The sequence below is a fragment of the Perna viridis genome, chromosome 13 (genome assembly GCF_037379345.1).
Source record: "Perna viridis isolate PV_CMFRI_1.1 ecotype Kerala chromosome 13, ASM3737934v1, whole genome shotgun sequence".
Classification (NCBI taxonomy): Eukaryota; Metazoa; Mollusca; class Bivalvia; order Mytilida; family Mytilidae; genus Perna; species Perna viridis.
This window is the reverse complement of record NC_142457.1, coordinates 34,068,080-34,091,037: the sequence shown is the minus strand read 5'-3', so window position 1 is coordinate 34,091,037 and position 22,958 is coordinate 34,068,080. Positions and strand designations below refer to the sequence as shown.

The 22,958-nt window shown below is 33.8% G+C and overlaps 2 protein-coding genes across 4 annotated transcripts; both read right to left on the bottom strand.

The window, feature by feature from the left end:
• Window positions 1–4,662: 4,662 nt before the first annotated feature.
• Window positions 4,663–11,197, bottom strand: LOC148600568 (microfibril-associated glycoprotein 4-like). Its single transcript, XM_088557487.1, has 5 exons — window positions 10,861–11,197; window positions 10,078–10,205; window positions 8,267–8,363; window positions 6,473–6,637; window positions 4,663–4,991 (listed from the first exon to the last, which is right to left on the bottom strand). The coding sequence occupies exons 1-5, from the start codon at window positions 11,132–11,134 to the stop codon at window positions 4,741–4,743; spliced, it is 915 nt and encodes a 304-aa protein (XP_088413613.1). The 5' UTR covers window positions 11,135–11,197; the 3' UTR covers window positions 4,663–4,740.
• Window positions 11,198–13,645: 2,448 nt separating this feature from the next.
• Window positions 13,646–22,127, bottom strand: LOC148600567 (microfibril-associated glycoprotein 4-like). Of its 3 annotated transcripts, none has more exons than XM_088557483.1 (5): window positions 21,768–22,127; window positions 18,015–18,160; window positions 17,173–17,269; window positions 14,548–14,712; window positions 13,646–13,948 (listed from the first exon to the last, which is right to left on the bottom strand). In XM_088557483.1, exons 1-5 carry the CDS (start codon window positions 22,039–22,041, stop codon window positions 13,698–13,700), a joined length of 933 nt encoding a protein of 310 aa, XP_088413609.1. In that variant the 5' UTR covers window positions 22,042–22,127; the 3' UTR covers window positions 13,646–13,697. The 3 variants fall into 3 exon arrangements, with proteins under 3 accessions (XP_088413609.1, XP_088413610.1, XP_088413612.1); XM_088557484.1 differs by having other exon boundaries at window positions 18,015–18,151; XM_088557486.1 differs by having other exon boundaries at window positions 18,015–18,142.
• Window positions 22,128–22,958: the final 831 nt, after the last annotated feature.

The window sequence follows — 22,958 nt, the reverse complement described above, 5'->3', positions numbered from 1 at the left end:
GCAGAATTAAGCGGGTCTTGTTTTGATAGATAATCAAATTATTCAAGGTTCGGAGTTTGCAGGTTTCACTGAAAGACAAGCTGTCTAGTTGAGGGATTGTGTCTTCATCTATAAAACTTGCCACATTTAAAACACATTTATAACACATTCATAACACTTTTATAACACTTTCATAACACATTTATAACACAGTCATAACACATTTATAACACTTTTATAACACATTTATAACACATTTATAACACAGTCATAACACATTTTAACACATTTATAACACATTTATAACAATTTTATAACACATTTATAACACATTCATAACACTTTTATAACACATTTATAACATTTTTATAACACATTAATAACACATTAATAACACATTAATAACACTTTTATAACACATTTATAACACAGTCATAACACATTTTTAACACATTTATAACACATTCATAACACTTTTATAACACATGTATAACACATGTATAACACAGTTATATCACATTTTTAACACCTTTATAACACAGTCATAACACATTTATAACACTTTTATAACACATTTATAACACTTTTATAACACATTTATAACATAAACAAACCTCTCTTGCCTTTGTGGCTTTATTATATAATTTTATTTACTATAAGTTTACTGATTTGTTGGATGATTTTAACAAAACAAAAAACAAAAAACGCGTAGAGGTCTTTATAAAATGAGACGGCAGGTGATACGTGCATGTCAAAACCCACTGAATTCAGAAGCATTTATTAACCAAATAACCAGTCTTAGTTTATCATTCGGTAATTGTTGCACTTTCGAGATAAGAATCATTTAGAGTGTACATGAGATTTGCCGTTTGCGAGAGTTATCGTTACTGAATTTGTTTAAAATTGTTGAAATTAGTGGGAAATGAAGGTATGGTTTTCTCCGTATTACAGAATTGAATAAAAGAAATGGATTATTATGGAAATATAGCATATGTAGACCAAAAATAGGCACTAAGTAGCACTCTTACCAAAAATCATGTAAGTATGATTCAGCTGGAAAGCCTAAATATATTTATTTTTGATATTTTGTTTAAAATGTCATAATAAACAGTAATAAACATATAGCTTTTCATACAACCCTTGTTTTTAGGACATAAACATTAAATAGAATGTTCTCTATATGGGAGGTAACTCTGTAAAGTACTAAAAATACAGTAGAAACTGTTGGATTTCCAATGAGGATTATCTCATAAAAGCAGACAGTTTGGAATGAACAATTATACATTATATCATATAGACATATAAAGCAACTTAATAACAAAAATGAAAATATGTAGCATTTTTATGGGGATTTATCACATCTTACAGTATTTTGCATGATTCTTACAAAGACTACTACTTAAATAGTAATAATATCAACAAACACGAACTCCTGACTTATCCGTGCTCTACAAAGAAAGTGCAATTCACATGTTAGACAATGACAGATCAACTGAAAAATATATCTACATCTTATGGTAGAGATAATGGTATATTGTCTCTATATATCTACATCCTATGGTAGAGGTAATCGTATATTGCCTCTATATATCTACATCTCATGGTAGAGGTAATGGTATATTGCCTCTATATATCTACATCTTATGGTAGAGGTAATGGTATATTGTCTCTATATATCTACATCTTATGGTAGAGGTAATGGTATATTGTCTCTATATATCTACATCTTATGGTAGAGGTAATGGTATATTGTCTCTATATATCTACATCTTATGGTAGAGGTAATGGTATATTGTCTCTATATATCTACATCTTATGGTAGAGGTAATGGATATTGTCTCTATATATATAGAAGGGGATATTAACAAAATTTAGAATTAGGGATTATCCTTTAAGCAAAACAAAACAAAACAAACAAAAACCAAACAATCAAAACAAAAAAATAAATAATAACCCCCCCCCCCCACACACAAATTATTCAGTTCTGAGAGTAAAGCCAGATTTCGTAGCAAAACGTCGATATATCAAACGAACGAAAAACTTTGAAAATTAATTGGCATTCTTACAGACATATTCGACTGTTACCTTAAGATAATTGCATGTTTTTTTTTTTAGTTTTTTAATCTTAAGTCCACGACTGACGCCTAAAAATCATCCATACTTTCATAGCCCAATTAAATGATGATGAATAACAAAATGTTCTGTAACACATGTTTGAATCGAACATTGAGTAATCTAAAACCTGTGGAATCAGACACTTGTTAAAATATGTTATACTAATTTTAATGTAGTTTAATTGAGTAAACTGATCAGCTACTGGTTTATATGTTGTTTTTTTTTCGTTTTCAAATTATGAATGGATTTTATTTACACCGAGCATTACACGCAAGGTTCAATACATACGTAAAGCCAAGCGGAATAGGTATCAGATAGGTTTACAGAAATAGTTCAGGGAAGTGAATTAAAATTAGAACAAGCCTTTAAATTGAATTAAAATTGATCCAGTTTATTGATCCTGTTTGCTTAACTAATTGTTTTAAATGGACAACTGTTTACCTACCTTATCTCGCCTCTTTCGGGTATCGCTCCGTTATTCAACGACAACGAATGTAAGAAAGAAGCGGAAAATGTAAATTGTAGGCTGTGCCAAACTCATATCCTGATAAAACTGCATGAATACATTTCCTAAAGGTCAGAAGATCTGGGTCACAATGCTCCTGTTTACCATGCACCTTAAAAAGTGTATAATAGTGTTCCTTGCATAGGAAAAGCCTACAATTCTATGGTACAATGAATGAACCTTGTGTAAACGGAACCCTTTTGGACCTTAAAATATTTCCGTTCAGACAGGTGATTTGTTTACTCATATATACACCATTATGTAAAGAAATGTGTTCCTGTAATGTTTTGGAAAAAAAAACTTCAGAATAATGACGATATGAAAGATTTTTTTAATTGCCATATATACAGTAAAATTTTGGTGCAAAAAAAATCTGTGTATTTACACGTAGTCACCATGACGTCGTTTTATAAGACCCTCTTTTAAAACAAGCTAAATGGTAGAGGAGTCCCTATATCGTTTAATGGCAATTAATAATATATTTTTAGGCCTTGTAACAACTTTGCAAGTTGAGAGGGAAGGGAGTACATACTGGTGAATTTTTTTCCGACTTGGCTTATACACAAGGTCACGGAAGTCTAACATTGCATTATCAACAAACTCCTGCGATATACGACTGATTTTGGACTTATTGTATTTGTCGACTACGACAGTCGTTCTTTTCCTCACTTACTTACCGCTACAGACAGGCCTTTCGAAATTCTAGGACAATATTCAAATGAAACATCAATTGACAATCGGCTGATATTCACTTAGCATTCACTTTTTCCCCGATTGAAAGATTTTTGTATTTTTTAGCGTTTAAAGAATCTGTCCCGGAGAATGACCTCCCCATATTAGATGTTCAACACTTGCTCTTTTTAATCTTTTGACCTTTTAATAGTTTCTCTGCTTTACGTAGCATCAACCACTGAACATGTTTCATTTTAAGACAACATAACAATGACATGGGCTTAAGTACATCAGTTGTAACCAAGATATTATAATTGTAAAGGACGCAACTGAAGACACACACACACACATATATATATATATATATATATATATATATATATATATATATATAGAGAGAGAGAGAGAGAGAGAGAGAGAGAGAGAGAGAGAGAGAGAGAGAGAGAGAGAGAGATGGGGTCAAGGCACTTTCTATACAGATAACTTCCATTAAATATCTATTACTATCTCGAATTTCGATTCCACTCCATATGTGACGATTTCGAAGGTAAGGAGGCTTTGTTATATCATTAAAGTTAGAGTAGCAGACCAAGCTCCTATAATTATTGTGCTTGTTTGGAAAGGACACTACAGTGACTGTCTAATGATATTTTATTTGGCAATCCACAGTGTTGACTTACACTCCTTGAGACGTTTAGGTTTCCCACACGTACAATTACCAAACGCACGCTTAGGTCTCACTAACTACATCAGGGTCAAATGGCCACCCCTATGGACATGTAGTATAAAAAAACATTGAACCTAGAAATATGCATTGTAAGTACATTATTTGTGTGTATTCTGATCAAAAGTAGTCAAAACAAAGCTGAGAAGGTTCAAAACAAAGCTGAGAAGGTGTACTTTAAAATCATATTTGTATTTTACTACAAAAGTGCATGAATATTGTTTAAATGTGTGAGTAATTTGCCTCCATGCTGTCAGTTAGCAGAAAAGGTAAAAATGTTGATTTTCAGTATTTTTTATTCAAGTAAATTTTGGGAAGAATTTCAACGGTCATTGTACCGTTAGAATTAGAATTATGATTTTTATTATGAATTATAACTTTTGCAATGGTATGCAACTTTAAGGTGTCATTTGTCCTGAGAATTCACAGTGAAACTTTTAAAGTTACTTGTTTAACATGTAAAGTAATGGAAACGTTAGATGTGGTTAGTGAGACCTTCGTACACACCAAACGCACGCTAAACGAATGCTTCCATCGTACGTTTAAACGAACGCTGATATCGTGCTTTGAAACGGGCGCTCCTAGCTTGCTTTTACATGGACGCTTCTTTCGTTCGAATTTTGTTCAAACATTCAGGCGTTGGAAGTTTGAGCTATGAACTATGAGCTATGCTAAATCTAGGTTTTTATTGCTTTGTACATGATTGTTTTTGACTGTATTTCATGCACAAGCATTTGAGTTTTTTTTATTGTCGTTTGATCATCATAGCAGTCGACTTTAGTGAATATTTAGATCCCTTCCAAGTACTCCAATTTACACCATCGGCGTATGAAGTATGTTTCCCTCTTAAATACAGTCCGTTTAAGTTACTGGCGTGACATGCACCATACCACCACCCGCCTTTAAATTGTTCAGCACAGTTATTTTTCCATCTATCATTATCCTTGTCTTTCGTTGTAAACTTACTTCCATTTTGGTGCTCCTTTATACAGTCTCCTGAAGTACAAATATAATGCAATTTCGACTGTTTAGATTTAACGAAGAAGTCTACTACTATACATGTTTTGTTTTAGAATTAACGAAGAAGTCTACTACTATACATGTTTTGTTTTAGAATTAACGATGAAGTCTACTACTATACATGTTTTCTTGGTGATCGGTCAAGAGACGAGGACACGGACCTTTGTATAAGCTATTTAGCTTCTTTCCGAATCATACCATGAGTTTGTTTGTTTACAAAAGTGTGTAATGTATCTGCTTGTGCTCATATACATTGTACCTGAATAAATATGTTTAAACTAAGAAACGATCTTTCCTTCAGATATATGACAATATGAAACTTGGTTTCAAAACGTCATATTCATACGTCTAAATGTCACACCCACCAAGCAATACATCGTATGCACTTATTGAAGGCAAATGCTTCCGCAGACCTAATAACCGCTTCCTTACTCACAACGTATCTCTCCGCTAAATAATCTTTCTGCTTAGAGTAACAATTTAACAGTGTGTGCATAAAACTAATGGAAGATCCATAAAGATCTTACCGATGAAATGTACAAGGAAACCTTTATTGGACTTAAAAAACTGTCTCGTTTTGACAGGTGTTCGGTTTACCCAGGTTAAACATAATTATAAATTTTAAAATGATTAAGCCTACGAAGTCAAAATCATTGGAAAATCCAGAGAGATCATTTTCCCGCTAAAATTTCAAAAGTTTTATACTAAAAATCGAGCACTCTGACCCACCATTGTTTTCTATACACATTGTTGTAACATAAAATAGAATATTTCATATGCCTTTGATATCCTTGTTATTTTTAAACGGAACAGCGAACATTATCAAATTAAAGAAAGGATTATAAGAATCATGCAAAATATGGTGGAAAGCCTACATATTTTTATTTTTGATAAATAAAGGTGGCTTTTCATATATGACCCTTGTTCATAGGAAGTATCTCTGTTAATGACACTAAAATACATTAGAAACTGCTTAATTTTGAATGTGGAATGAACGGAAAAGCAACAAAATAACTTAATTACAAAAAAATAAAATGTGAAGCCTTTTTTTTTGGGGGGGGGAGGGGGGTATCACATATTTCAGAATTTGACTGATTCTGAGAAGACCACTTTTTAATGACAGATATGACGGATATTATTATTTCAATTGGTTAAAGCATATAATAGTTTTATTTCAAATTTTGTCAACTTCCATTTTTATTTCTTTCAAAACTGTATGTATTTTTTCTTAAGTTGTCTTTTATTTTTCTCTTTCAAATTTTCTCATAAATTACATTTTTTTTTAAAACAAACTTTACTTAATTTATTAAAACATAAAATTTATTCATAAATAAAGTGCCCGAGCATTTGTATTTTTAATCCAGTCAAGACTTCAGTGCTCAAATTCAATACTTCTGCCATTCAAATATCATGGATCAATCAATCACTTTTAAAACAAGAAGTTGATATGTATTTACCTGCATCCCCGCTATATCCGCTCACTTCGAGTTTAAATCCCTTACTTTCTGGTCCGACTGTAAATGTTCCATATTTGGCAAATCTTTTGTTTTGTTCGAAGTCTTCTAAATCAATCCTTAACATGTACGTTCCTTGTGACGTTATTTTGTGGATGTTGTCGTTTCCTGAAATAAACAGATTCTAGCTTGAGATTCTTCTATTATCGTATTTATGCACTCTTGAAGAAGTTAAGTTTTTTGACAGTATTGAACTGAAAAAAAAAGAAATTAATGTAACTATGTTTGCAATATGAATTGTTACAGAGTTCTTTTTGTCTTGTAACTGACGCGTTATTATTTTTTCTACGAAACTTGTATTTTATGTTTTGTGATCTCAAATTTACGACCGGTGTTTAATGTGTAGTTTGTGTACTACGTCATGCTCTAGTACGTGATTTCATCAGATGATATCGATGTTACAATATCAACATATCAACACTCGTTTGATACAAATCTCGTGTCATGTGTTTAAATATTCGTAACAATTTGAACAAGAGTTATGCGTCCACTCGGCAGCTTGATGACAAATGTAATAAAAAATAGATAACAATTAAAACTTAACAAATTGCAAATGAAGAAAAAACTGCAAGTCGTACGATATAGTCATGTTTGAAAAAAAAAAACCAATTAAAATAATTTCGAAATTCAAAAAGATAACAATAAGAGTTGTACTAAGATTATTAGTTACACAGTTTAGTAGCACTTCGGCTTCGACTAAAGCAAAATGTGATACATGGTTGGACAGCCTACATATTTTATTTCTGATATTTTGTTGACAATGTCATAGTAAACAGAAATTAACATGTGGTCTTTCATATAACATGTGCTCTTATGAAATAAAAATTATATAGAATGTACAGTGAAATCCAAAATTAAGGGAGATAACTCTGTCAATGACGCTTAAATACAATGGAAACGGTTTGATCTTAAATGTAGATTATTTCCTAAGAGAAGAAAGATTGGAATGAATAATTATATATTTCATCATACAGTCCTATAAAGTAACTTTAAAACAAAAATAAAAATATGTAGCCTTATTTTAGGTGTATCACATTTTACAGAATTTGCATGATTCTTGCAAAGACTACAACTTAATTTTAATACTATTGAAAACATAGATATAGTCATGTTTTTCGGCTACGATGCCCGGTTTCAGAAAGAGATTTTTTTTAAACCGAGGCCAAATCACCATACTGCCAATGATTCTTTAGCTGGACCTTCCCACTATTCTTCCTTGATTTAATTTGCTCTTATATTACTACCAGGTGTATTTGAAAATGGATAAAAAACATAAAAACATTGATTCTCTGTCAGAATGATTAAAGGCGGGTGTTTCTAGAAAAGCAGAGGATGCTTACCCTACCAGTAAGCTCCCAGGTTTTAATGGAGTCTGAGTTGCTAATTTTCTTTTGTTACTTTGTATGTATGGTTTTAGTTACTTTGTGTTCTTTGTTGTGTATGTCTGTTTTCCATGTCTGGTCTTTGTCTCTGGCTTACATTCTTTTGATTACCGCTAAAAACTTGAATCCCTTGATTACTCTCTAAGACAGTTGACAAAAAATAAATGAATTATCAAAAGTTTTGTACGAGTTGTTTTCATCAAACGTTAAAAAGCCTTAATTTATTGAATTTAAAACTACAGTTGATATAAATTTAATAAGTCTTTTGTTCCCAATCTTTTCATTAAAAATTTTCTTTGAAAAAGCTGCTTTTGTGGCACTTTTGAGTAGGCTTCATATTTAAACGAAGTCCTACCGAGCCAAAACTCAGAGTTCAAAGGTCCAAATCCGTATTTGTAAGACTCCCAATCTCTAAAGAAATTTACTGTTCCATCTTTGCGTCGCTGAAAAACCTTCAAATAAGAAAACAATATGGTTTTATGATAAACAGTTGTTGTCTTTGTTACTCAATATGATACTTTATGGTCCCAAGGAAATGATATTGTCTGAGGCTGTAAACTCCTTAATATAGATAAAATAGGTCTATACAAACTAATATTGATTAATATTATAATGGTATTGCGAGGCTAGCCATATTGGACTGAAGCGTAGCCGAACTCCAATATTTCTAGCCAAGGACCAATAGCTCAGCCTGTATGGAAAACCTTACGCAATTATACCTTTATTGGCTAACTAGTTCAATACGCCAGGCCAATATGAATTTTAACCAGTCAAAAAAGACGTATTGGACAGCTATATCCCGTATTGGCGCATTTTTGTATTTTGTAGTTATTGGCAGTTTTGACTAGTACAAAGGAGAATTGTAACTGTTTTATGATATTTCAATATAAAAGTGAAAGCATTAAATCAACATATTATGACATTACGCACAATGTATTGTAATATATCAATAAGTATTCAATATCAAGGAATGTGAGGAATTATTGACTACCGCTCGAACATTAGCCTAAATATGATCAGAAATGCCAATACAGTACAAAATATAAAAGTTCGCCAAAACCGGATTCAGCCGTCCAGTAGAAGTATTTATACTTGTGGACGCCATTGGCGAAAATGATATATATATTGTTTTTGTACTGAATTCTCTTTCAACCTAAAGATTGATGACGTCAAAATTTAAAATTACATTGTTTCATTGACGTCAACAAATTATTTGGAGACAAATCTGGGGTGATTTCGGCCAGCAAAATTTGACTCAGTCTAATATGGTTATCCTCGGACCAATAACTTAGCCGATATGAAAAACCTTATGCAATAATACTGTATTACAAAATGACGAGTTTAATAATTCCGTATAAGGAGACTTCCGGAATAGAAAAGTTTGGTAAACACATTTTACTTGCAAATTGATTATAATATATAAATTTAATCGGTAATAAATGTAATTATGCAAGAAAAGACGTGAATATCTGATTGAGGTGTACCGGGTTTTTACTTCGCCTCGGTAGTTCTTATCATGACAAAAATGTGTTACATTCACTACATATCTAAATTAACCAGTTTTCACTTCAAGTTTTAAATCATACAGAATATTTTGTGTCGTGCTGATTCACTTTCAATTTATAATGTAAAAACACTGACTTTACTTTTGTTCTTTAAATACCATTCTGCGTAAGAATCATGCAATTGGTAGCATATCATTTTCATCAAATTGTTTTTATTTGTCTCAAATATATTCAATATATTTAGTGAATAACCGAAAAGCTACTTATATGTATCTCGAAGCACCAGTGACTCAGCTTTTATTCTGCTTATATAGGGAAAAAGTACCCCCCCCCCATTTTTCCATAGTCCATTTCAATTAAATTTGACCTATTAATATCTTAAAACAGCAAACGTTACAGACACTTTGGTGGTTATTTCTAGAGTTTATGAGGTATGATACTTAGATAATAAAGTAAATCATCCTTCATGTGCCACTTATACAAATGCTGCTTAATTCTTAGACGGTGAAGTACTTAATTATATGTTCTGGGAAAAAGATAACCTCACATGCCAGTAGGTAGCATACTGAATGTTTCGGATGAGGTTTTTGAACTTATAATTATGACAAGACGAAAACATTCGTAAGCCACATGTCATAAAATACGGAACTATTCAACCTACAGTCCATCCGCCTTCATCTGTATCCATTTCACAAAATACCTCGAAACCTTGAGAACCATCAGGATAAATTGTGTAAATTCCACTCCGATTTCTTTTATCTAACTCACTACAGTCAGAGAGTCTTGGTGCTGGAAAAAAAGACCTAACTTCTTAAAATATATATTACATAAACTTTGTATTTTCCTGATATTTTCTGTAAGAATCAGTCCGTGGGTGCACAATGGAGGAAAAACACATACTTCTTTCCATGAAATCTAAATCGAAATGTTATCTGAAATGCAGAAATGATTGTTTGATAACCCATTAAATTGACAGTATTATTGATGTTTTATGTTTTTTGGTCAGCAGAATTAGCAAAGTACATTATTTGATTGATAATGGTTTAACGTCCTATGGCAGATATTTCATGCATTTCAGAACGAGAACGATTGACCAATCATACAAACCCTGTATTGTACAAACCCGACACGCTAAAGCCAATCGGTCGTAACACATGGCGTAAAAGCAGTGACTACCGTTTTTTAAGTCTTCCTTGCAATTGTGACTCGGTCGGGGTTCGAATCCACGACCTTCTGCACCCGAGGCGATCAGGCTAACTTGAGACCACCGAGTCAGTCCGCGATGGTACATTACATTCAAGTCGGATGTCTTAAACCGTTTCCTTTTAATTACATTTTATAATGATTCAAATAGTCGTATTTTCTAAGTACTTAGTTAGTAGACTAGAATCAAGTTGAAGATGAGGCAACCATAAAACTATTCCCACGCTAAAGTTTTACAAACCTTGTATTGAAGTAAGAAGTTCCGACTTCATTTTATCCATTGCTATGGTTACAGTTTCAAGACTGCTATTTAAAGAAGCAGCAACGTTTTCTTTCACAACTTGGTCTATATAGTCCTTGATAACAGTTTTCATATCAGTCATATCAATATTAGCCGTCAGCGATGCCGCCATTTTATCCACAAGAGGTAACGAAAGACTACTGATATTTCTTACTGTTGCACATGTTGCTACCATTGTGGAGAAAAAAGCAGCGAAAGTAAATATCAAAGTCATCCTTATTTCCTTGGATTTGTTCAGAAATTAAACAAATGTATAGTAGTAATGCGTTTGTAATTTGTGAGAAAACACTTGAAAAATATGATATTTGAGAGGATAAGAAATTTTATTGGTTAAAAGTATAATAATTGTGTCATTTGGTAAACTACAGATCTGTATACGTATCTGGCAAGCCAATTCGATACACCATTTTGTGACTCGGTCGGGGTTCGAGGCGAGCAGGCGAGCAGGCTACATTGAGACCACCGAGGCAGTCTACATTTCATTCGGATGTCTTAAACTGTTTTCTTTATAATTACATCCTTATAATGACTTAGTGGGTTTTTAGTGGAGTCCGAGTTGCTCATTTAATTTTGTGACTTTGTATGTATGATTTTAGCTACTTTGTGTTCTTTGTTGTGTTTGTCTGTTTTCAATGTCCAGGTGCTCTGGAAGGACTTCCTGCTATAGTTTTATTTTCTTCAAGCACATTAGTAAAGGTGTCTAAACCGAGTTCCTCTGGACTTTAATAGACTGGTTTGATTCAGATAGGTGTCGAAAGAGGTAGACCTAGGGTAAGGGACACAATTCTTACAAGTTATTGGAACGTTTGTATTTAGCATTTAACATCAATCTTATAAGCATCAAAGTAACTTGGACTGATTTCATTCTGTTTCAAATTATAGCTTGATAGGCTTTGAAAAATTGAATATGATACATACATACACTCATGATAACTGATTTCATGAGTTATTTCCCTTACTCTATGATCTACCTCCTTGACCGAAGTTAAATAAAAAAATATTGTCACAAATTGGCTTTAAGATGTACGCTATTTACCCTTTTTTTCCTTATTAACCGATATGAAAACATGCGCCATGTTGTTAACTGTAAATTATGGACTTAAGAGGCTTACGAGTCTGTACGAAAATCGGTCCTTTGGCACAGAATGAGTTTTATCCCACAGAATTTTTGTTCCAATGTAATGTATATATCATGTAGAATATAGTTTAAAATCACCTAACAATGCAAAAAAAAAAAAAAAAATGCTCAAATTAAAGATTTATTTCCCCATTTTCAATGAATTTCAATATTTTGTATGTAAATTATATCTCTTTAATCGTTGAGGTTAATCAAAAACTTTCAATTTTGAAAAAGGATGTATTTGTGGTATGGAATGGTTGAATCTTTTTATACAAAATTGTCACGTGCCACCCACTGCCTGGTTGTTGCATGGATTCCCTCTCAATGGAATTCGCCATCATTACTTCCTATCGTTAGTCGAGAAATTATAGAACTTGCTTTCAATTTGTGACAAAGCACTTGTAGTAAGTACCTTTTTTTTCTCTGATCGTTTGTAGGATGAAAGGTACATTTCTGTGTTTAAAACATCATAATTGAATTAACTGGTTATGAGTAGATCTGTATAAGGATTGGGTAAGCCACAAAGTTACAATACGTTGACAGTTTTGTAAAACATTTTAAGTGAGTGGAATGTTATCAATGCACATAAAAAAATGTCTATACACATTATACAAATGAAGACCAAGTTTAATAAAGGCATATTTATCAAAAGGAAGAGGAGATGCGAATATATTTCCCGCCATTTCGGTTTCATGAATATTCACTCAAAGTACTCATATAAAAATATGAGCTATGACTTATAACATAGAGTAAACGAAACTCTTTAAGATGACAAACATTTTGTTAAGAAATCTGTAACCATGCCATCGTATTACAGTAGCAGTCTTTGGAAGAATCATGCAAATTCTGAAATATGTGATACACCCCAAAAAGAACACACATTTTTATTTTATTATTCAGTCTCTTTATACGTCTATATAGTGAAATGTATAATAATTCATTTCAATCTGTCGGCTCTTACATGTAGGAGATAATTAACATAGAAATTCTTATGGTTAATACTGTATTTTAGTTCAATTGTAGATTTTCTTTCTTTATTTTGAATTCTGCAGTACATTCTGTATATTTTTATATTTTTATGATAACGGATTCTATGAAAATACACCTTTTATTTTCTGTTTTCTTGAGTTAAATTTTAAACAAAATATCAAAAATAAAAATATGTAAGCTTTTCAACCATATATCTCATTTTGCACGATTCTTAGCCGGAGTACTACTTAAATGTATCTGTATCTTTAAACACCTTACACCAGTTCTAATATCCAAAAAGTAGTTTGAACAGCTTACAATTAACGAGGATAGGTCCTAAGCTACCATTCAAATGCATGGAGATTTGTCATTTACAGAGCGCTGATCTTAGTATTAAAAGAAAACAACTATTTTTGGATAACAGTACAAATAAAAATTAAGACGCATATATATTTCTACATAATAAAAATAATAAGAAAAGCATGGAGCAGAAGATTTTGAATTGGTACATGCGCTTTGTGATCCCGGAAGGTATGATAAAACAAGGCTTTAAAGGTTTCGAGACTATGTGTTTTGCGTAAATCTTGGTTTTTATTTAGTTTGTACATTAAACAAGGTCTGAAGTAAAAGACTATCAATAAGTAAATATATATTTGTTTGCACCGGAATACAGCTATTTTCATTGTTTTCATTGACGCTTGATCATCATAGTGGTCGACTTCAATGAGTTTTTATATCCCCTCCAAGATTTCCAATTGACACCATCGGCATATGAACTATGATTTCCTCTAAGATACAATCCGTTTAAATTACTGGCGTGACATTCATTGTACCACCACCCGCCTTTGTAATGTCCAGCACAGTCGTTGTGCCATGAATCATTATCTTTGTCTTTTGTTGAAAACTTACTTCCATTGTGTGGATATGTCAAAGAGTCTCCTGAAGTACAAATATGATACAAAGAAATATGATGTTATATGATTGGTAGATAATTTGTAGGTATCAGATTCTATAGACTAATTTGGCGGCGAGTCGTCATTGACAAAGCCCCATGCGGGTCCGGGTGTCAAAAGAATAGGCCTGCAGCAGCGCTAAGCTTGTCGTCAAGTGCAAAATGGGGGAAAGAAAAGATCAGAAACATGCATGTCAAAACCCACCGAACTGACAATATAATTTCACTCAAGGATGTTTCTTTTCTATTTGGAAAGACTGTTACGTATTTTATCTTTGCATAATCGGATTCATTCGTAAATTCTGCAAAAGAATGTTAAAAAAAGAAATTTTTGATGTAGTTATCTGCCCTTTAAATGCTCATTTAAAGTGCATTTCAATGGAATTTTATCGAAAAGACCAATATAATATGGAAAATCTTATTTTTTTTCTTGATTCTGATGGTGCAAATAGTCAAATTAAACTTTCCGAATGGTGTGGGTTTTTTTATACCATGTTTCATCCACTGCCTGATTCTTACTGAGTTTGACACTTAATAGTTAATAATTTGGTTTTTCACTTTTTACAACTTATTATCCTATTATTACCTGCATTCCCAGTGTATCCACTCACTTTGAGTTTATAACCACTACTCTCTGGTCCTACCGTAAACGTTCCATATTTTGCGTATTTTCTGTCAAGCTCGAAGTCTTCTAAATCAATCCTTAACATGTACGTTCCTTGTGACGTTATTTGGTGGATGTTGTCGTTTCCTGAAAGTGATATAGAAAAAAAAAATAATAATAAACGACGACAATAATGAATTTTGGTTCTTAAATAAATTATATATTATGTTTATATTCTATTTTTATACCATTTATTGTGTATTGCGTGAACCACGTTTTGTAGGTGATTTCGCCAGATTATAAATGCATGTTGAAGTAACTATATCAGCCAACCGAGACAAAACTGACAAATAATCTCTTCATTTATTCGTAACTAAAATATAAGAATAGGAGATGTGATATGTTTGTCAGTGAGACAGTCATCGACCAAAAAGCCAAGCACCGAAAAATAAAACGTCTGCAGGACACAACACCAACTTCAATGATGGGCAAACCAATACCTGAAAGCAAGCTGTATAAGGCCCTAAAATAAATGAAAATGAAACTATTTATAAAAGACGACAATCGACCTAATCTATAAAAAAACGTAAAACGAATTACAATGAACATAAAAAACAACGACTGCCACTGAAAAACAGTTTGCTGCTTTAGAACAGTCACCTAAAGTATGTTGCGGGTTAAACATGTTTGTGAGCGCTAAACCCTCTCCTAATCTGGGACAGTGGTGGGAAACTACAACAATACAACGAACTATAAAAATCTATTTAAATTCAAATAATGGGACAAAAGACAATCTGTATCTAGCTCGAGAGAGTACTCGCTCTGTAAGCTAGTTCAAAATTCAAAATCCACTGTTAAGCACATCTTGTTTACTAACACATAAATATCAATAACACACGTCCAACGTCCAAGATTCTGACAGAAACTAAAAGAACGCAATCCTGGGACAAAGACCAGATGGAGAAAATAGATACATACAACCAAGAACATAAAATAACTAAAATAATACAAAGTAACGGAAATAAATGCGCAACTCGGACTCTGCTATAACGGGAAACAGGGATCAGGTGTTTCGGTAAGGTAAGCGTTCTCTGCATTTCTTAAAACACCACCCGAGAATTGCTCATTAAGAGTCAAGTCCGGGGTAGACGAAAGAGGAAGGGAAAACTACGACACGTTGAACAAATCGGTTACAATGGTGTAGATGGATACACCAAAACGACCCACGAGTTCATGATGACGGCCATAAAACGTCTGTAGTGATGACTTCAAGTCCAGCGCAAGTGTCGTGGTAGAACGGCCAAGATAAAAGTCAATGACGTTCATGCGACGATTTACATAGTAATGTTCCGTGAGACTCATAAATCTTGATCTTTGTGAAAGAACTATAAAACGCTAACGGCATACTAGAAAACATGGAATAGAGTACCAATGCAGTTGATCATAGAGTAGTCTGGATGTTTACACACAATATTTATTGAGAGCATTTAATAAAATATCTCATTAAAACAAGACCTGCATGCAAATGCCAAGATAAAAGTAATGATAGGAAGCTTAAGTAGGACGAAACGCAATTAATTAATATTTGATTCATTATCAAGATCCAATTAGAACCAATAAAATCATTAATTACATGATTTAACAATGATACGGTGGAGATTACCCTTACGGATAACTTTACCCAGATATTTTTTTTTCCAGACTTAAACTTTCGAGTTTTGTTACATAACCATAAAAAAACTAGTATGTCAAATCACATTTTGTTTACGTTTCGACAAGTACAGCCAAACGTCAGCATCAAACTTTTCTATTTATGGCAGATATATTAAAATCTTAACAAATTTATAGTAACGAAAACTTTGACTCCAGTAATACAGAGATTTCGATTCCAAATAACGTTTTAAAGCCTTTCTAAAAATTAATCATATTTGAGGAAAAGCTAAACGATGTTAGGAAAATCTCAAATCGATATGCTTTACGAAACCCAAAACCAGGCGTTGATTTCACAAAAAGTCGTAAGTGTAAAATTGATCGTAAGTAATGAAGTCACAACCTGAAATATCTTTATGACGTCATAACCTACGATCAATTTCACACTTACGGCTTTTCATGAAATCGAGGTTAGATCATTAAATAGCCAGTGATGTTTTATCTCCACTTTATTATTTATTTTTTTTATCTATTTCTCTAACCCTCTTTGCTGCTTTTTTGGTTCGCAAATTACTAATTACAAATTAGACATACTGGATGTACCTGCATAATTAAGACATTTCACATGCAGCCTCTGCGTGAGTAAGAAATAATTTGTACTTGAACACTAAAGCCGTTTGTGAGAAATAATATTGTACAAGCAATTTATGGCCTGTCTAAGTTGATTTTATGTAAGAATATAAGTCAATCATTCTAAGCCTTAATTAATTACAATGTTACATTAAAGCTTCGTCAGTTGAATATGGCTTCTTTGTGCAAACAAATTGTTTTCACTTACAATAACTTTGAAATTTTTATAAGAAATTTAAAGGTTTTAAAATAACTGGATTTTTTTCATTGAATGTTGTGCTTGACAAGGTGCAGCTTTCTGGTTGAGAATTTTTAATACAGTCCTACCGAGCCAAAACTCAGAGTGCAATGGTCCAAATCCGTATTTGTAAGAATCCCAATCTCTAAAGAAATTTACTGTTCCATCTTTGCGTCGCTGGATAACCTACGATTAATAAAACATCCTGGTTTATAGATTGTAGAGGACAATATGGAATTTTATGGACCCAAGGATCCGAAATCATATTGACTGAGGCTGTAACTTTAGTTAATATTGATTCCCGATGTCCATACTACCTCGTTTTGCCAATACAAAGGAGAACTGTAACCGTTCTTAAACCGTTCAATATAGAAAGGAAACTTATTTAATCAAGTTAGAATGACATTATGCATAAAGTGTCAGACTCTGTAAAAATCAGGCAATGGGTGAAAGATGGAATGAAAGTAACATGGCAATAAATAGGCCATAAAAATTTTAATCAAGCAATATCAGAAATTATGGAATGGCATTGTTTATCATTTCGTACAAGGACAATTTTGGAATAGAATAGATGTTTTTGTGATAACAATTTTAACTACAACCCATTATAAAATATAACTTAAATTCGTAATTACCGAAACTATCTAAAGAAGATGTAAATTTTTGATGGAGGTCTACATATACCAGGCTTTTATCTTAAAATAAAAAATAAAAAAACAACAAAAAAAAAAAAAAAAACAAAAAACAAAGGCGCATTCCATTCACCAAATATACCAATCAGTATTCCATTCAACAAATATACCAATTAGTATTCCATTTAACCAGTTTTCACTGCCAGTTGGTTATTCGGAATATTTTTGAACTTATCATCATGATAACAAGCAACATTCATTAGTCACATTTTCAAACCTAACTGAATTATTCAACGTACGGTCCATCCGCCTTCATCTGTATCCATGTCACAAAACGCCCCGAAACCTGAAGAATCATCAGGATAAATTGTGTAAACTCCACTCCGACTTCTTTTATCTAACTCACTACAGTCCGTGGGCCTTGGTGCTGAAAAACCTGTAAATTCTTAAAATATAATCTATATACTACTACACTGTCTATGAATCAGGCAAAACATATATAAAATGCGGCACAACAAAAACACACAGATTTGATTGTACTATCCAAATATTTATACCTCAAAACATCAAGAAATTACCATCAAAATATTTGAAAAAATGCCTTATTTAAATATTGAAAGGGGAAATGTAGTTCAAATGCAACACGAAACAAATAGCGGTATTTGTTTCCCCAAACTTTTCCCTATATCAGCATTAAAAATATCTACGTCATGGATGCTTTGGGGTATATTTAAATAGCTTTTCGGTTGTTTTCTTAGATGTATTCAATATACCATAGGCAAAAAATGACCGAATTGTAAATACCGATGTGCTGTCCATTGTCTGCTTTTCTTGCAGAATGGTATTTATGTGTGTTTTTTTTTTTTTTGCAATCGCTGTTTGTTTTACTGATTATATATATTATATTGTCTTTTGAATTATCAAAGAGAAGTTTTTGTTTCTTATGACTGTCCTCCAACCAACCATGTATATTTTAGCTTCAACCACTCCAACCAACCATGTATATATTAGCATCAACCACTCCAACCAACCGTGTATATATTAGCTTGGTGGACATTTTAATCATCAGGAACACCTATACATAACATGTATAATGTTTGTTCTAATATAAGATGCTTAAAAGGTCTTAATACCAGAACAGAGGTAAAACGGTGATAACATATAATGCGGTTATATTTCTTTTGAAGTCAACCGTGCTATAATCATCTATGGTTAGGACAATGCACCGCCAGGAAGAGCACTAACTTCCGAGCAGGCTATTTCTATTTCTATATCACGTATAATAACTGGCAGCCAAGTCATTCTAAATAGAATATTTATCTACCCTTGTTGGTTTAATTGTGCCAAAATGAATTATTTTTGTAAATGAAATGCTTAGGATAAACGACTTTGAAATACTTTTACTTCCAAAATCATTATTCATGGCATTCGTTTTTGTCTTTTTTCGTAGATGCCAATTCTGGTTCCACCGTTACAGCAAAATAGTTTACTGTTCTTCCTTATCACATAAAACTGTTTGATACTAACACGATGAAAGCTAGGCCAGCTGTTCTACGATGAACCGCCCTTTCACAATTGTGAATCCATGTATGCCTTATTATTTGTTTACATCAAGGATACCATAAACATTGTCAAAAGAATGTGTGAAGACAATAATCATCGTATATACTAATGTAATTTCATGTACTTGTGTATATTTGTTGAACTAACAGGTAAATTGACCACAATCTTTATGCTTTGTGTGATTTGGTCAGCAAAATTAACATAGCACATTGATTGATTAATTATTGTTTCACATCCTATGTCAGACGAATTTAAGAACGATTAGCACTGCTTTCTACTAATCCAACAAGCTATTCCGGATTTTTATTGTACCAACTCACAGAAGCAGGTAGGCATGTCATCCCACTATGACGTATTGTTATGATTCAGAACCAACCAATCGTCACTCTATCCCCAAAATACCATATGCTTAGTAGAAAAGCGGTTACTGTCAATTTTGAAGTCTTTGTTATGACTCGTCGGGGTTCAAACCAACGATCTTCAGACGAGCACGCTGAGACCTCTGAGGCGGTTAACGACATGCCACAGACGAGCACGCTGAGACCTCAGAGGCGGTTAACGACATGCCACAGACGAGCACGCTGAGACCACTGAGGCGGTTAACGACATGCCACAGACGAGCACGCTGAGACCTCAGAGGCGGTTAACGACATGCCACAGACGAGCACGCTGAGACCTCAGAGGCGGTTAACGACATGCCATAGACGAGCACGCTGAGACCTCTGAGGCGGTTAACGACATGCCACAGACGAGCACGCTGAGACCTCTGAGGCGGTTAACGACATGCCATAGACGAGCACGATGAGACCTCTGAGGCGGTTAACGACATGCCATAGACGAGCACGATGATACCTCTGAGGCGGTTAACGACATGCCATAGACGATCACGCTGAGACCTCTGAGGCGGTTAACGACATGCCATAGACGAGCACGCTGAGATCTCTGAGGCGGTTAACGACATGCCACAGACGAGCACGATGAGACCTCTGAGGCGGTTAACGACATGCCATAGACGAGCACGATGAGACCTCTGAGGCGGTTAACGACATGCCACAGACGAGCACGATGATACCTCTGAGGCGGTTAACGACATGCCATAGACGAGCACGCTGAGACCTCTGAGGCGGTTAACGACATGCCATAGACGAGCACGCTGAGACCTCTGAGGCGGTTAACGACATGCCATAGACGAGCACGCTGAGACCTCAGAGGCGGTTAACGACATGCCATAGACGAGCACGATGAGACCTCTGAGGCGGTTAACGACATGCCACAGACGAGCACGCTGAGACCTCTGAGGCGGTTAACGACATGCCATAGACGAGCACGCTGAGACCTCTGAGGCGGTTAACGACATGCCACAGACGAGCACGCTGAGACCACTGAGGCGGTTAACGACATGCCACAGACGAGCACGCTGAGACCTCTGAGGCGGTTAACGACATGCCACAGACGAGCACGCTGAGACCTCTGAGGCGGTTAACGACATGCTACAGACGAGCACGCTGAGACCTCTGAGGCGGTTAACGACATGCCACAGACGAGCACGCTGAGACCTCTGAGGCGGTTAACGACATGCTCTATGAGCGACCTAACGTCATCACTACAGTCGTGAACTCGTGGATCGTTACGGTGTATCCATCTGTACCATTAAAACTGATTTGTTCAACGTGTCATAGTTTCCTCTTCCGTCTATCCTGGACTTGACTCTTTATTGGCAACTCGATGGGGGTTTCTAGAAAATCTGAAGACGCTTACCCTGCCGATGCACCCGGTTCATGCTCCCAGTTTTTAGTGGAGTCCAAGTTTCTCATTTCCTTTTGTTACTTTGTATGTATTATTTTGGTTATTTTGTGTTTTTTTTGTTTTTTTTGTGTGAGTCTGTTTTCCATGTCTAATCTTTGTCCTTGGATCACATTCTTTTGATTTCTGCTGGAATCATGGTTCCCTTAAGTACTCTTAAATGCGCATGTCACAATTTCACAGACCTTTTAGCATGATAGACCACATCTGGTTGGGTCTATTTTTATTGACAGCTTCTTAATGATTTAAAATAATTTATTTGAGCATCCATCAGTCTTATTATTATGGTATTTAAAATTTGAATCAAGCTCAACATAAAACCTAATTATACCTTTAAATAATAGGGCATGTAAGTCTCGTTCTAGTTTCATTTTATTAACAGGAATATCCGATATAGAACGTATTGAAAACCGAAGACCGATCTGTATTTTATAGTTTACTTCCGGGTACTCCGCTGTATAACAATGTAAAATCTTCTAGTTTATGTATTTTCTTACTACATTTATCATGTAAAAATAGTTATTTTTCATTTTTATCGGTATTTTTAACACAGAAAGTTTTTTGCCCTTAACACTGAACTCAACGCTCTCTAAATGACAAATCTCTATGCTTTTAAATAGTAGATTAGAACCCATTCTCGTGAAATCACGGGGTCACATGACGAGACTTACATACCCTATACAAACCTTGTTTTGGTGTCCGAAGTTCCGATTTCAATTTTTCCATTGCTTTAAATACTGTTTCAACACTTTCATTTAAAGAAGAAGCAACCTGTTCCTTCACTACGTGGTCTATATAATCTTTGATAACAGATTTCATATCAGTAATATCAATATTTGCCGTCAGTGGTGCCGCTATTTTATCCACGAGTGGCAATGGAATACTACTGATATTTCTCACGGTAGCACCTGTTGAAACCATTGTTGAGAAAAACACAACAAAGACGATAATCACACCCATGGTTATTCCTAAACGTTTCTGGAGTAACTGACAGTGTAATACAGAATTATTGATACAAACAGTAGGTAGTGATTGTGTTTTGAGGTGTTGGCAGATGATTAATGATTATAATTAAGTTATTTTGACTACGTTCCTCAGTAAATGTCATTAATGTCTGGAAAAAAAAACATGTTGATGAGGTGTATATATATATATATATATATATATATATATATATTATGTATTAAGTAGCTGTCTTTCTAAGAATCATGCAAAATCTGAACAATGTGATACACCCCAAAAAAGGCTACATATTTTTATGTTGCAATTAAGTTGTTTTATGGGTCTATATTATGAAATGTACAATTATCCATTCCAATCTGTCTGGTCTTAGGAGATAATCAACATTGAAAATCCAATAGATTCTATTGTATTTGAGTGTCATTTACAGAGTTATCTCCTTTACTTTCGAATTCTACAGTGCATTCTACACAATTTTTATCTTCTATGACCACGGGTTATATGAGAAAAACAAATGTTAATTTCTGTTTACTAAAGCATGTAGGCTTTCCAACTATGTAAGTCATTTTGCATGATTCTTAGCTGGAGTGCTACTTAAGTAATTATGGTGAGGTTAGTATTTATGTAAGAATGTTGGTCGGTAAGGCATATATCTATGTAAGAATCTTTGTTGAAGAGGAAAAAATACAAGAAAATGGACGGATATGGTTAAACTCTACAAGTTCATAACCAGAAAACCTAAGTCCCAAAATGGTACACACCACCAGAACGATAACAATTCTTCAAAGTCAAATTAAAAAGTAATATAACGTTGAAAAAGTAAAAACCTACCTGCTTTTGCTTTTTTGTGGCATCGATATTAATAAAATGCAGTATCATATTTGCACACTTAACCGCGATGTTTGAGCGCCTTCGTA